General features: G+C 35.5%; 1 protein-coding gene across 9 annotated transcripts in view; it reads right to left on the bottom strand.

The window, feature by feature from the left end:
* The window catches only part of FANCC (FA complementation group C), a 53,340-nt gene that overhangs the window by 34,696 nt on the left and 2,673 nt on the right, over positions 1 to 15,971 (bottom strand). For 4 of the 9 annotated variants that reach the window (XM_034410095.2, XM_087888254.1, XM_034410100.3 and 1 more), the window contains exons 2-5: positions 11,762 to 11,817; positions 10,769 to 10,941; positions 8,638 to 8,722; positions 5,170 to 5,264 (exon numbers count right to left, since the gene is read on the bottom strand). In XM_034410095.2, coding sequence (XP_034265986.1) covers positions 5,170 to 5,264; positions 8,638 to 8,722; positions 10,769 to 10,941; positions 11,762 to 11,780 — 372 coding nt within the window. In that variant the 5' untranslated portion in view covers positions 11,781 to 11,817. Of the gene's footprint in view, positions 1 to 5,169; positions 5,265 to 8,637; positions 8,723 to 10,768; positions 10,942 to 11,761; positions 11,818 to 13,218; positions 13,296 to 13,668; positions 13,712 to 15,971 lie in introns of those variants that run through there. The other 5 variants (XM_060690572.2, XM_034410097.3, XM_060690571.2 and 2 more) reach the window with 5 other exon arrangements.

Here is a 15,971-nt window from a genome sequence, read left to right as displayed (position 1 = left end):
GATTAGCGAATCCAAAAAACTCGCAAATAATGGACACGTGGATGTGGGATGCTGCAACAGGTTGTAAATCTGAGCCAGTTACCAAGCACCCAAAATACGGTTATGCAACTGTGGGGGGAATATTTTATGGAAGTGTTTTAGAGGCTGTAAAGTATGGTTTTTGAGGTTATAATAAATTTGAGCAGTCATTAAACAAGTAGTAAGTCACAGACTATCTGTAGTGTCAAAGGTCTGAATGATCTGTAGAGAACAGAATGGCCCTGGCAGTTGATATTCTAAGTCCTAAGGGGTTCTAGCAGAATTCTGTAAGTTCCTTTGAGAATGAAGATGGACAGATGGATAGCGTAGTTACAGAAACTTTCACAACAAATCATTTTAGACACAGAATGGGGCTTTTCTTCAGATCCATTTGAGATCTTTCTTTACAGCAGTGGATGGTGGTATCACTTCTCTTGACTATGTTGTCTTTACACAAAACAAACTGGTGATGCTGTGCAATATTCACCTCATTCATCATGATACTGGGCAAGGGAAACTGGAACTAACAATACCCCCGTGTGATTTGATTCAGCACAATTTCCTTTGATTTGGACTCCAACATTGGGTCCAACATTACATAGCATTGGGAAATAACTTGCTTGACAGGTTTATATGAATATTTTTCACTTTATAGATTTTAAGATTGTGGATGAGTATGCATGCAAAAATGAAGGCTACTACTGGCTTAATTGATCCTGATCTTGGCTAATTAAACAAATAGGCTCAGATTGGCCTCAAGGTTAAGGGAGGTGTTTTATGTGGTTGAGCATGTGTCTTCCCCCGACCCAAAAGATCTTTCTAAATTTAGGCCACTCTGAAATATTTCTTGATATTTCAAGAATACTTGCCACTCTTGACAAGCTGACTTAGAAAGTTGTGGCCTCAGAATTCCAGGATGGAATTAATTTTCTGAATCCATTTCAATTGCTATTCATTCAGAATATGGAATGAACTGGCTTGTCATCTTGATGGAAGCAGGTGGGGAAATGTAGACCTTCTACTTCTCCTAGGCTTCTCAGTAGATTTCGGTTACATTGATTCAATGAATATTTATGGCTTGCCTTGAAAAGTAGAGTTTAGGGACACTATTTTGTCGTGATGCAGGTCCTCCCTGTCAGGTTGTGTCCAGAAGAGGGTGCTAAGCGACTATTGTTAGACAACTAGGTCACAGACTTCTTATGTCCCTCAGGTTATATCTTGTCTTCTATATTTTTCAACCTGTATGCAACCATTGGGAATAGTCATGCGGAGCTTTGGAGTTGTGCCTTCTGTCTGCTGATAACAACCTTTTCTGTTGCTCCGTGCCTTATCAATCTAATGAAACAATAGTACTCTTGATATACTGCTTAAACTTGATATTGGGCTGGATGACGGATAATATATTGAAATTAAATCCAGACACAATGGATATTTGTAAGAAAAATTCTGGATTAAGATGAAACTTGCTCAGAATGGGGCTGTACTCCTCTCAAAGCAACAGGTTTGTATTTTGGAAGTGGTCTTGGAGCCCCATTTGTCATTGGATTTAAAAAGGCACATTTTCACAATTATAGCTAATATGCTAGCTGCTTTTCCTCCTGAGTTAGCTGGATTTAGCAAAAATTATCCATACTTATGCTACAACCCACTTTAATCCCACATCTTCATCCTGATTTTTACAGCAGTTGCCTGATAAAATGTATATCCTCTTCTCAAAGAGGATGGAATTAAAAATAGTAGTTTAAATATCCCACGCTTCCCTTGCTACCAATTAGCTATATGATATCTTCACTGAGTAGCTGCCATATTGCTTCTTTCTCTCATCTTTTATTTTGAACATATCCAAAACAGCTCTTTTCGCTCTTTGCCAATCTCAGTTTAATCCGAGTATTAATCTTTCTTGAATCATTTCCTGGCTATATGTATGTATTTCTTGATAATCTGTTCATTTTTAAAAAAATGCTTCTCATTAAAGGAACTCCCTTGAAATAGTTTACAATTAAAAGAACATACTATAAAACATATCTCCCCAACTTTATTATCTTTATTTTCATATCTTAGCTAATATTTTTGTAGCTATATTGCTGACTGCTATTCCCCCCTCCCTTCAGAATTATTTGCTACTGTGCTTTCAGTATCTTTTACTTTAGGAACTCCCACTCATCTCAGGTCTTTTCCCATCGACTTTTTTCTGGCATGGAATACTTTTTATCATTGTTTTAAGTTTATTAAAATGGGCTTTCTTGAAGTTCAGTGCATACAATGTATTTGACTACAGCCAGCCTCAGCTCTGATTACAATCAAGAATTCCAACATTACATGGTCTCTTTCCCTTTTATCCACATTACTTTTACTTTAACCAGTAAGCCTACCCTATTAGTTAAGGTCAATTCCAGGCTAGCTCGTTCACTTTCTCTATCCTTAAAATGATGCAACTGAATAAAAAAAAAACATACTTACACTTTATTTCCCAACTGATGTCAGGGTAATTAAGATCTCCCAACTATTTCATCACTATTTGAAAAATTTGCAATTTGCTACTGGAAAGCATGATCCCCATCTTTCTTTTTGTTGAGTCATACCTCAATGTAAAATGAAAGTGAACATTTTCAAATCTCTCTCATAATAACACTTGAGGAGAAAAAAATGTAAAAGCCCAAAGCTTACTGTCATAATTACAAACTAATTGCTATTGATTTAGTATGTTTAGTATGATTTAGTTAGCATACAGAAAATAGTCTTGTCTTACACACAAAAATTTACATGTTTCTGAATCCTACATTATTTGAAAAATTTTGATAATAATTGCTTTTGAATAGAATGGCTGTGTTTGCAAATTGTGCTAAATGAAAAAGTTCAGCTAGAACTGAAAAAGAAAATTAATGAAGGAATAACTATCCTAACGATGGCAATTCTAACTTTTTTTTTGAATGTTTGTTTTGTGAAGAAAGCATATTCAACAAGGATTTTTAGATTTCATGACTATTATATGTTTCAAAAATGTTTCCTTTTTAAATGGCTTCAAAACAACTTTACATGTTGTGTTCTAATGTTTGATTTTACTTCTTTTGCTTTTTTTATAGTAGTTCTTTTAAATTATCAAATGATTAATATTGAGACTAATAATAGAAGCAAGGAATTGAAATTGTTACCAGACAGAATACATGGCAAATGGCTGGTCCCTACACAATTGAAAATCAAACAGATATTCCTTAGAAAATTACTCTTTTAGTCCCTAAAAATTGTAATGCTGTCTGTTTCTTGAAGGACTAATCGGAAGCCATCTCCTCCAGAAACAACCCTCTCCCAACCCTTTCATACAGGTTCAGAGCAAAGTGAAGTCTTGGTTAGAAACCGTTCAGGTGGTCCTCAAGTTACGACTGGGATTAAGCAATGTGGTTGTAAAGTACGTCATGTAACTGCATTGTTTAATGACAACAAGCTAGGCCCGTGATGGTGAACCTATGGCACGCGTGCCACCTGGGCACATGAGCTTAGCTCCGGCGCACATGTGCCCGTGGCCAACTGATTTTCGGGCTTTCTGGGCCCACTGGAAGTCAGCAAACAGACCTCTGGGGAGCGGGGAAGGCTGTTTTCGCCCTCCCCAGGCTCCTAGAAAGGCTCTGGAGCCTGGGGAGGGCAAAAAATGGCCCTACCAGGCCCACCGGGCCATCACGTGCCAAAAGCAGTGGAAGCGTGGGGAGGGTTGCATACACATGCGCGGGGGTGGGGCACATAGAATTATGAGTGGGGGCACACGGGCGCGCAACTCCCCCACGTTTCCCCCATTTTTGGCACGTGATGGCAAAAAGGTTAGCCATCACTTATCTAGGCAGTCTCAAGTCCACACAAGCTCAGGGAAGCCTAGGATCAGTCCGAGGGCCTACAAGTGCAGGGAGGTCCTGGGTTAGTGCAAGCAAATAAAGAATGAGGGAGGGTGTGGTACAGTGTGCAGGGAGGGGGGGACTTACCATAACAACTTGCAATCTTCCCTGCTGGCTTTGATTTTGCTTGTGGAAAGCTGGCAAGGAAGATCACAAATGGCAACAACATGATTGCAGGACACTACAACAGCTGTAACTTCAAGGATCAGTTGCAACTTTGAATAGATGTCGCACAGGTGTTTACTAAACAAGGATTACCTGTATTCACCAAGCAAAGAGCACTTCAAATTATGTTATTGTAAGAAACTAATGATTGGGCTAATGAGATGGAGTCACGTGTTATACTATACACAAATGAAACAATGTGATATGCAAACTATGCTTAATAGAAACTTGTTCAGTTTCAGAGCTCATGAGAAGGAACAATCTACTATGAATTATTAAACCAGATTTCCATAATTCAAAGCAGACCCCAATTTTGATAAGTATGTCAATAGAACCTGCATTAACAGGTTCAACTTCACTTAATTCTAGTATTATTCCTCAAAATAAACTACTATTCCATCACGATTCCCAGAGTATATAATTATAAAGCATGCACTAGTTGTCTAAATAGAAAATGTTTTCTGTTTTGCTTAACGGTGGAATAAATTAATTTTAAAATGGGGGTTATTTAGGAAAAAATGCCATCAGATTTTACATGAAAGACTGTGCAATGTAAAATTCAAGCAATTGCAGATTAATTTAATTCAGAACTAACTAAAAAAATTATGTTGCACACAAGTGTTTTCTTTAGCTGTCTGTGAATAAAATTTGGATACAATTAGTTTATCCCAAGGCTAGAAAGATTAAACAAAAATAAAAGCAAAATTATAGAGCATATATAAATTGTTTTCAAAACAAACAAGGGCTTCTCTCCAGATTGCCTTATTTTTCCCCTAATTGAAAGTTTGCTTTTATAGCACTCTCTTGCTTGCTGATTTGTGGACTTTGTTCTTTACTTAAAGTTGCCAGAATCTAGGCTCCATTCAATTAAGGGCCATTACAATTACTTTGGTTTTAAACACCACATCTTTTTTAATGTTCAAAATGAGAGACAGCAGAGTTTGTACTTTAATTAAAGGAGAATACATTTCAATACAATGTGAATCTAGCATGTCTCTGGAGTGGTTTCCAAAAATGACACAGTGTCTATATGCTGTAGATGCTGCACCTTTAAATAATTAAGTTAATGTAAAGCAGCTGAGGGGAGGATTCATTTGCTTACTTGTATCCAGCTGTTGGCCTTCAATTCCAGAGGGTTCTGTGGTTCACCACTGTACAGACAACATAAGCAGCACATCAGAATCTTCTGGCATTCATCTGTGGATACCAATCCAAATAAGGATATTTAAAAAAAAAATAATCAAAGCAGGACAAGAAGAATCTTTTGCTCATGTTAATAAACAAAAACAAAAAACCAAGGACATAGTAAATCTTTAGTTATTTTTCTTCTATTCTATTCTTTCTAAGTCATTCCATTCATCACATATAGACTGTTTCATTCTTCCGTCTCTTAATATAAAACATATTTTAATGTATTTGGAGATGGCCTTAATTGATTGTCTTGCGGACTCAATGTCAACCTAGTTAATTGTGACAAACTTAAATCCTATCAGTTTCAATCTAACTAACTTGTTCTGAATCAAGCCTCCTTATTTTTTTTTGCAATTTATTTTATTGATAAAACTATACTTAAAATGTATTTGTATAGAGAACAACAGTTTTATGACATTAAATTCAAATTTTTGCATTGTTTTATTTTTCTAACTTAAAAACTAACTCTGAATATCTTTTTCCTCATAATTACTTCCTCTCACCACTACTGACTGTTTTGTTACTCCCCCAACAGAGTGAAATTAAGAGCAGCTAGTTACTTGTCCATTTCCCCTGCTACTGATAGCAATGAAAGAAAAGCCAATATGGATTACAATTTGACAAAAGTACTCAAAGGTTGGTGTACTGAAACCTTTAATTACAATTGTTCTGTTAATAAAGAATTCCTCTTAAATCGTCTAAATTCAAGCATTTAAAACCTGCCACACTATAAAAGAACTATAAAACTGTATGTTAAAAATCTATACGTATTAATAACCATTTAAATCCGAAGACAACTTTGCGGTATTAGATACTACTTGCTTACAATGGTATCGTATGTGAAAGGATTTTGATATAACCAGTGTAAACAGTAGGGCCACTTTTCTTAACAATCCTGCTTGTTTATGTGTTCACATCATTATTATATTACCAACTACAGAAGATGACCTACAAATTACAAGAAGTCCTTAAGTTATGATCATTTGTTCAGTGATTGTTTAAAATTATGGTGGCCCTGAAGGAATCATACTTACTCCCGGTCCCTGAAATTATAGCCATTGCAGCCCTCTTACAAGCACATGATCAAAATATGCCTACCCACATGACTTGCAGGGATGCTTCACCTCCCCTTCTGCCTATTTCTCCCTCGTCTCTGCCCTTCTGGCTTCCTGCTGCCCTGTGCTTTGTTTGCCCAACTGACGTTTACCATCTTCTTGCTCCCACTGCAGACCAAGCATGCCCAGTCTGGTTCTCCGCCAAGGCCGCCTTGCACAGTATTGCAAAGGACCTAATCAGGCACACACTGTTTAGCAATGCAAATTCCAATCCCAATTGCCATCATAATTTAAGGAGTACCTGTATATAAATCCATAAAATATAGTGTTCCTGCTCTTATAAAATGTTGGATTCTATAAACATTCCTTAACATCTATTTTAAAACTCTGAAAATTTTGTCTTCAAGGCCCTTTAACAAATTGTCTGGGGTGATGAATGACGCTATTTGAATTTGTGGGAATGAGAGTATTTCCAGAAAAGCACCAGGCCCAGACAAGATAACTCCTTCTTGCTTAAAAGTTTGTGCTAACCAACTGGCCCCCATCTTCACCTGCATCTTTAATAAATCACTAGAAATGTGCTATGTTTCTTCTTGCTCCAAACGCTCTACTATCCCAGTGCTGAAGAAACTCTCCATCAAGGAACGGTATGACTTCAGACCGGTTACTCTATTACATCTGTAGTTATGAAAACCTTTGAAAGGCTAGTTCTGGTCCACCTGAAAACCATAACGGATCTGCTGTTAGACCCCTGCAATTTGCCTACTGAGCAAATAGATCGACAGATGATGCTGTTAATATGACTCTGCACTACATCCTACAACATCTTGAATCTCCAAAGACCTATGCAAGGGTCCTCTTTGTATATTTAGCTCAACATTCAATACCATCTTTCCAGATATTCTTCTAACTAAACTAAATCAGCTAGCTGTATCTGACCACACTTGTAAATGGATCATAAGCTCCTAACAAACAGGAAGCAGCAGGTGAAGCTAGGCAAAATCACATCAGAAACCTGTACAATTATTGCTTAGCGCATTGTAAGCCGCCCTGAGTCTCCAGAGAAGGGCGGCATATAAATCAACGTAACGTAACGTAACGTAACGTAACGTAACGTAACGTAACGTAACGTAACATAACAACAATATTCCATAATGTAGTAACAGTAATCAGTGGTGGGTTGCCCCCGGTTCGGACCAATTCGCAAGAACTGGTAGTAAAACTGGCGGGAGGCTCTACTCACCGACCCGGACGTCATCATAGGTGATCTGCGCATGCACAGAAGCACAGAAGCACTGGTTTGATGCAAACCAGTAGTAAAGGTAAGTAGAACCCACCCCTGAATGTAATACAGCATTTAATGAGAAGCAGAATGTTCTGGCTCTTCTGTTCTCATTTGGAAGTGATGCTCTAAACTAATATGGCTGAATATACAAGGCTAGTCACTTCTACCTAGAAAAAGCTGTTCTTGGGGCACATAAGTGCCAAGACAAAAAGAACTTTACATGTTACAACCAGTATTTTGAGTTAAACCTGGAAACATACTGGTAACTAGTGCAGAACTCTCAAAACCATGGCACTGGTAAATTGTTGTATTTTGCATCCTATAGGGAGTTACAAAGGTTGTTACATACAGAGTGCACCGCAGTAGTCAATTTGAGAAATAATAAAGCCAAGGCAACCTGTTTCAAGAAAGATTGCCTCTGGTATTCCTGCCAAAGGATTAATTGGCTGGAATAGAATGATTCTGTTAGAATTGCTCCTCCTACAAAGACACTGAACCCTGCAGTTCCAGAGATGTGCCCCATCCTTTTCAGACAGTAAAAGTTACTGCATGGGGAACCCACAAAAATGGTAAAACACAAGAGACCTGAAGATTCTGAAGTGAACTCTCAAAATCTTATTTTGAGGATTAAGTTCTGTCTTGAAGATTTTCTGCCATTTTTATTTTGGAATTCTGGAAATGAATCTGCAGATGCTTGCTGGAAACTTTGGCTCTATAATGCTAATCTCTATCTTTAATATTATTGAATTCTCAGGTTGAATAAATTTTATAGATTAACAGTTAGTAATGTACAACTGTGTGTTTTCTTTCTTTTCTTTTAATTTTATTGCAAAGTATTTGATACTTAATGTATTTTTTTAATTTATTATTTTGGGCAACTGTTGCTTTCATTACAAAACCCTTGTCTGTAATGTTGATGCCAGCAAATATGTAGTTATGCTAGATGTACCACTGTCTGATGCTTACATTGAAAGTATAATTTTAATAAACACTCCCTTAATTATCAATTATTTTAACAAAACAAGTTATAAACACTTACCATAACCAATGACAAAAGGATTCCAACAAAGTCTTCCTAATAACTGACCAATTAATGGAAATTTTTGGACTGCAGTTGTCGAGTTCTGAAATTAAAGAGAATGCTTAGTCTTGAAATTAATGGGTGGCAAAATATGTTGGCTACCCACAACGGTAGGGAATGGGAAAATGGAACTTAAGGCCAGTGCATCTTTGGAACAAGTGCTGCTTAAATGTACAGATAGTCCTCGAGATACAACAATAATGGAGTCTGCTCATTAGTCACATGTCACAATGGCTGTTAAGTGAAGCATCTCATTTAGCAATCTCCCCATCCCCTCTCTCCCCAATAAATTGTTAAACAAACATCATTAGGTGGAACACAGGGTGGTGGTGGGGGCAGCCCTTGGAGGACTAGCACAGGTTTTCCTGCCCCAGTTCTCCCCCACTCACTCTGCTTCCTGCCCCCTTGGGTCTTCACAGGCCTTTTCCCACTCCCACTGGGTACCCCCAAGCCTTAGGCCAGATTCCCAAACCACCATACCAAATACTCTCCTGCTCACTTTCACCTCACACTTAGAGCTGTGCACAAACAATCACAGCTGTTCACACTACTGCCTTACATACTATAGTCACTATACCACTAGTCTGCTCAATTATTCTTACAGAGATACAACTGAAAAATAGAAATCAAGACAGCAAAAAGAAAACATTGAAGTTGTAAATTGAAGTATTTAACATCTTTCCACTCAATCCAACTTTTTGTGGATCAACACAATGCTTTTATAAGACATTCTAATTATTTATTATTTACTAATTTTATTTATCAAATTTAAAAACAGTCTATGTCCTTCACAGAGAGGAAAAAATGAAAAAATACACAAAAATATACTAAAAAAACTACTTTTGTTGGTTTCTCTTAACTTACAAGATCAAAGTGAATAATATATAAAAACAAATTACTGAAGATATCATATTGCTACATGATTCTATACATTATATGAAGGATTGAGTCCCAACCACAGTACAAAGTAATCTTAATATTTCAATTACCACTTGCTACATTTAATATGAATTGCAACCTGAAATTTAACAGACACTATACCTACAAAAGCTAAAGAAAAATTAACAAATGGAAAGAAGCTTTGCTATAAAAGTAAAACATGGTGCAGTTAATAAGCATTTTATACAATCAAGCATTTTCATTTTCTCTTTTTTGTAGCTTTAATGACTAATATTAAAATAGATTTTTAAATTATAGTAAACCAAGATAATGCAAGAAACAACAAAGTTAATAATTACTTCTCACTACAATAAATTCTTCAGATTTGATCCAAATTTGGAACAACCCCTAGACATTGTGGAGTCATATACAGAAGGTCCATCTGAAGCCAAGTTTCATAAGTAATTCAGTACAATTAGAAAATTTGAAGAGAAAAAGTTATGTCCTCAGAAACATAGGCAACTGCTAACAAAATAAACTTTTCAATAGCTGATCTGTCACTTATTATTTTATCAAAAATGCTTTCCTGACTATTTATACTAATTATAGGCTAACTGCCATATAACAAAATATATTTTAGTGCATACAACAATATAACAATACCCTAATTATTTGCAATTTGTCTTCTATAAATTATTATAACCTAATAATAGAGAAGCAAAATAGCAGAAGCAAACTAGATATTTGCCTGTGATCGCACAATGGAGATCTGAAAACATTTTTGAAAGCAACAACAATAAAGTTAATAGGCCAGCAGACTCCATGGTTTAAGAGATCAAATATAATTTTAATATTATAAATTAAGGATTTGTACCTAATGAAATATATGGCATGACAATGAGAACTAAATACTTTTTATTTTAAAGTATTTTAAAAAGCTGGCTGCATTGAATAGGAAATCTCATGTGAGAATATAACCAATCAAAAAGAAAAGGTTCATTTCATAATAAATCAAGAGCACAGGAAACACATTCCTGCTTGCATTACCTATGGCTGTTTCCCCAATTTGCTTCTATGATCCAGCAATACATTAGGTCAGTACTACAAGGCTCTCTGCTACTGTTAGCTTTTTATCTTGTCAAAATGTGGGGTGCAGAATGTTTCTGTAACAGTCTTCAAAACAGTTCATTCTTTCAGTTAATTCACTTACCATATGTTTCAAAGCTCCATAAATCTGCAGGAGAAATTCCTGTAATTCAGGCAAGTGAAGGCAGACATCTTGCTGGGATTCTAAAGTGGTGATCTGATCCCACTCAAGAGTCTTGTTCAGCCAAAACTCAATGCTTGAGTTAGAGACTCCACTATCTTCAACCATCCTGTCACCTTAAGGGGGTGGAAAGGGGGGTGGGGTGGGGAGGAACAAATGAAAAAAACCTTTCTCTTAGCAACTATTAAATCACTTTTATTACATTACGAGATACTGCATTAAAAATTTGTGCAGTTTTTATGAGATGCATTGCCATAGTAGTTCCTAAAATGAGATGGCTTTGCCTATCAAAAATAAGAAGTGGGGAATAAAACGCAATCCATATATCAAAATGCACCACTTTACTGGCACTTGTCCTTTTGTTTACTAAATAATATTTTGTGACAAGGACTAGAAAAGCAGAATAGATATCAACGATTATGGAAATATGCACTGGCATGCAAAACCCATAACCAGCAAGAAACAAATGCAGTCAGAATTCAACTTTTAAAATAAGGACATCCTTGAGTTGCAGTACTTCATCCAGAAACCACATGTTTGGAACAAGAGAAATACTGTTAATTCTCAGCATTCACCAATCCAAAAGCTTTTAAAATAAAATAAATCATAAATGTCCATGTAATATGCATATTCAAATATTCTGTATAACTATGTCAGCATCAGAATTTGATCATAAACCAAATACAATTCTTGCAGAGAAGGGTAACTCCTTCCTTCCTTCCTTCCTTCCCTTCCCAGTCCCTCCAATGAAATACAGTCCAAGATCCCACCCTGCTCTTTAACCAATTCAGCTGGACATTTTACACAAAGTGGTGTAATAATTCCAAGAATTACCAATTGGTGCATGCTGGTTAGCTTATAAAAACACGATCCCAGTTCATTACATACTCAAGGTGTTTAAAGATTGGCAAGACAGGCAGGACTTTTCATAAATACCTTTCATTGCTTCTTCCATCCTTAAGTCTTTTTTCTCCCATTTCCCACTGGTACAACTAATGAAGACAGAAAAATTACTCTTAGTTTATTTTCTGTTGTCTCAATTAATATTTATGCTGCTATAGATATGAATATTCTCCTCCTCCTCCAATTTTATAGAGTCCACTACTGACTGAAGTGTTCTTGATAATTGTCATTCTGCTGAAGTTACTTTAGCCTTTCTGGGAGAGAACGAAGTGGAGCCTTGCTCCTCCTACCTCAGAACCTCCCAGGAAAACTCTTGTTGTTCTCTAGTTTTAGAAGCAGGAAACCCTGCAGAGCTTAGGCATGGGGTATTTGTTACATCCTTCAGACTCAGTAAGCAGCATTTCTAACATGGAACGGATTAACTTTATTATATTGAACAAATTCTCTGGATTAGTGTCTGAATTGTAACACTTTAGTCAGTAACTTATGTTAATAGTTTTAAAGGCAATATACCAGTGAGCATCAATTATGGTCCGTATATTTAGAAATATCAGATCTGGGCTGAGAAAATCTAGATAACTAATAGATATCAAAGAGCTAGGTTTTCTTTATCTGGATTTTTGCAGCCCTAATCTATGAACGTTCATTATAAAACAAAGTGATAGCAGAAGCATTTAACCAATACATTAAACTGATACATTTTAGAACGTATTCCCTGAGTAAATTATCTTTAGTCAAACTCAACACCTGGACTATTTGTACATATCCATGTAGTTTTCTTGGCAACAGTACAGAAATTGTTTGCCACTAAGCTGTTTTTGGACTACACATTCCAGTCTAGACCCCTGGGAATTCATTGAGCATTTTTTCCCTAAGTGGACAATTAGTCATAGGAGAGGAAATGGCATCAAACAATAAGAACAGATTACATATTTCCTTTCAAATAATATTAAAAATTTTATGGCATACCAAACAGAACAATCCGCATAATTTTATATTTAATACCAATAATTATGTTAACCAATATGATAGTTCTTATTTAAAAATAATAAATCAAGAATGTATCTAATGATGATTTTTTCCTATTGCAAAATAGACCCCCAAAATTTAAAAACTCAATTTTTTTCCCACTGCAATTCTTTCTTCCAATCCTTCCAGACAGACTTGTCTTCAGAGCTGAGAAAACTTCAGGAATATTATTAAATATGGCATAGATAATTATAGTACAGCTCAATACCGAGTATTTTATCTTGCGCAAGTGGAAATACTTTCTGATAATGCTAAGATAGATATAATTCAAGGAAACAAAACTAGGAAAGCCAAACTGCTTTTAATTTAGATATGAAAACATATAATTTATGATGTAACAATTAAAGACTTGGATGAAATAAAAAAAATTCACATGGTAAAAGTTATATTTATTTTATGAAATATACAATGCCATCTTGCTCGAACTGTGGTAGACACCATTAAAAGGATACTAAGTTTACCTACTTCCCTTTCTAATCACATTTGGAAATTCTTGTTAACTCCTTTTCAGCTATTAGATACCTTTGGATCAATGAGTCTGAAAAAAACAGGGTGAGTCTGGCTTCAATTCTTTAGTAAAGTTTAACTACAAGCTTAAGAACTTTTTAAAAATTGAAATGAAGTTAAACAATAAAAAGGTAAGACTTTTTGACTTGGGAAAGTTATAAACAGATTAAGGGTCCAGAAAAAATTGAAATGAGCTTTTGGAATTAATTATAAATAATCCTTCACATGTTCAAGTTTTTAATTTTTCTAGAGATAAGCACTTTTAACAATTGGACACTAGACAGAATTAAATATCTGAATTATAGAATACATATATTTGATTAGCAAACTCTAGAATGACACAAAATATGTTAATATTGGAAAGTGCACTTTTGAGAAATGGATCAGAAGTTAATATCACCTACATCAACAGCAGTGTTTGTTTCTATGGATATGTCCAAAAGATCTGGAAAGAAACAGCAGGAGGAACAAAGTTCATCCAACAAGACAGAGACAGAGTTGATACTGAAAGAGGATCCCAGTAATAGACAACAAGATGATATGGAAAAAGATATCTTATTGGACAGATTTAAAAAATTGGTTAATTGGTTAAAAATCCACGGAAATTACAAATAATAAATTAAGAAAGTGACCTCAATTTACAAAGGTTTGTTAAAGCTTGGATGAATCTTGTGTTAATTTAACATTAAGCAAATATAAATTGGCCTTTTCCAGAGCCCGATTTGATGCCCTCCCACCAGCTCTACTGGCGACAAAAATTTCATGGGACTCCCTATTCATAGATTTTGCCCCTGTAGATCAAAGGAGGTAGAAACTCTCACCTTTGTTCTCATACAGTCTCCTTTCTTTGATACCCCAAGATGTACTATGATTGCCCCAATCATTTCCAAATGGGAGGGCCATACAGATACATTTTATAGTTATTATCTTCGAAGGGATGCTAACTCTACACACACATAAAGGTAAAGGTTCCCCTCACACATATGTGCTAGTCATTCCCGACTCTAGGGGTCGGTGCTCATCTTCGTTTCAAAGCCGAAGAGCCAGTGCTGTCCAAAGACATCTCTGTGGTCATGTGGCCAGCATTACTAAACGGCAAAGGTGCACGGAACGCTGTTACCTTCCCACCAAAGGTGGTCCCTATTTTTTCTACTTGCTTTCAAACTGCTAGGTTGGCAGAAGCTGGGACAAGTAATGGGAGCTCACCCCGTTATGCAGCACTAGGGATTCGAACCACTGAACTGCCGACCTTTCGATCGACAAGCTCAGTGTCTTACCCACTGAGCCACCATGACCACACATATATCAGTGGCCAAATATTTTCACCAATATATACAACTGTACAATTTTTTAAATTAGATACATTTTTATTGTCCTATTATTTTTCCCTTCCCCAGTAACAATTGCTGTGTCAAACTATTTCTCTTTTTACTATATTTTTCTATTGTAAAGGCTGGTCAAAGGCTGTAATAAAGATATTTGAATTTGACATTTCTAGCAAACCTTAATGGATTTTTGCCAACACCAGGACTGAAATGATGATGTTTTATGGATTTGTTTATAGATAAGAGATGAAGATATAATTGATTCTAAAATTAAGAGGTGAAAAGTTATTAAATTGTTTATACTTGTATTGAAGTTTGTAAGTCACTTCTTTATATATATATCTTTTCTCTTTATTGCAGTCCTTTTCTTTTATTTCGTCTATTTTTTCTTTTTCCTTCAAACTTTTACACTTCTAGTTGTATTAGTTTTTACTATTGCAATTATAATCTTTAATAAATATTTTTTAAATGTTCATACAAGTTAAATTCCATGTTATTTAATGCATTTTGCCTAAAATTATTACTCTTCTGGAGAAAGGGTATATAATCTGGTCTAGGAGGAATATACTATCACTAGTGCCATTAAAAGGCAATCAGCATCTGGTCTGACTTGATCTTTTATCTTGGATTATTTGCCTGATAAATTCACACAGTACTAAGAAATCACATTCTTTAAAAAAGAATTAGGGTTACATTTATATCAGAAAATTTAGATTGCTATATGAAAGATATTACAACAATTACAATAGCAAAATATGGAGAAGCAGTGAAATCTAAATTTATGCCACATATTAAAATATGAAAACTGATTTAATTTTCATATTATAATTGTTCACTGAACATCTTAGTCATTTGTGGATACTACAAAAAATCATGTTAGATTTTCAGGATTTTGAATAAATGCCAGTCCACAAGAGGGCAAAAATGAAACTATTTGTTTAGCAAATCTATTTCTATCCAAGAGATGGCAGTGGCAGATCAATCATCTGTATATAACAAAAATCAGAGGGGGAAATGTAAACTTAGGGCAACCTCCACAAAATACATTGCTAATAAGATGTTAATATTTGTCCAAAGAGTAGTAGTGTTATGACCACTGTTATTTTTAGATTCTCAAATTCCAGTTAAAAAGTCTAACAGATAAAAGGTCTTTATTATATAGCTGTTAATGAAAAATTAGAAATTATTCATTAAAGAGCTAAGCCAATAGAGAGAAACATGGCAAATAGGTACCTCCTAGATGATTTTGGACCACTCGCTGTCTCAGCTGAAAAGAATTGTCATGAGAATCTTGGAGGGACTAGTCAGTATACTGCTTTGAGTTCATGGGCAAAGGCAGAATATAAATCTACCAGATGAATTCACCTCTCATTACCTTACCT

This window comes from Pantherophis guttatus, chromosome 2 (assembly GCF_059756535.1).
Source record: "Pantherophis guttatus breed Tessera chromosome 2, ASM5975653v1, whole genome shotgun sequence".
Lineage (NCBI taxonomy): Eukaryota > Metazoa > Chordata > Lepidosauria > Squamata > Colubridae > Pantherophis > Pantherophis guttatus.
This window is presented reverse-complemented; position numbering and strand designations above follow the sequence as displayed.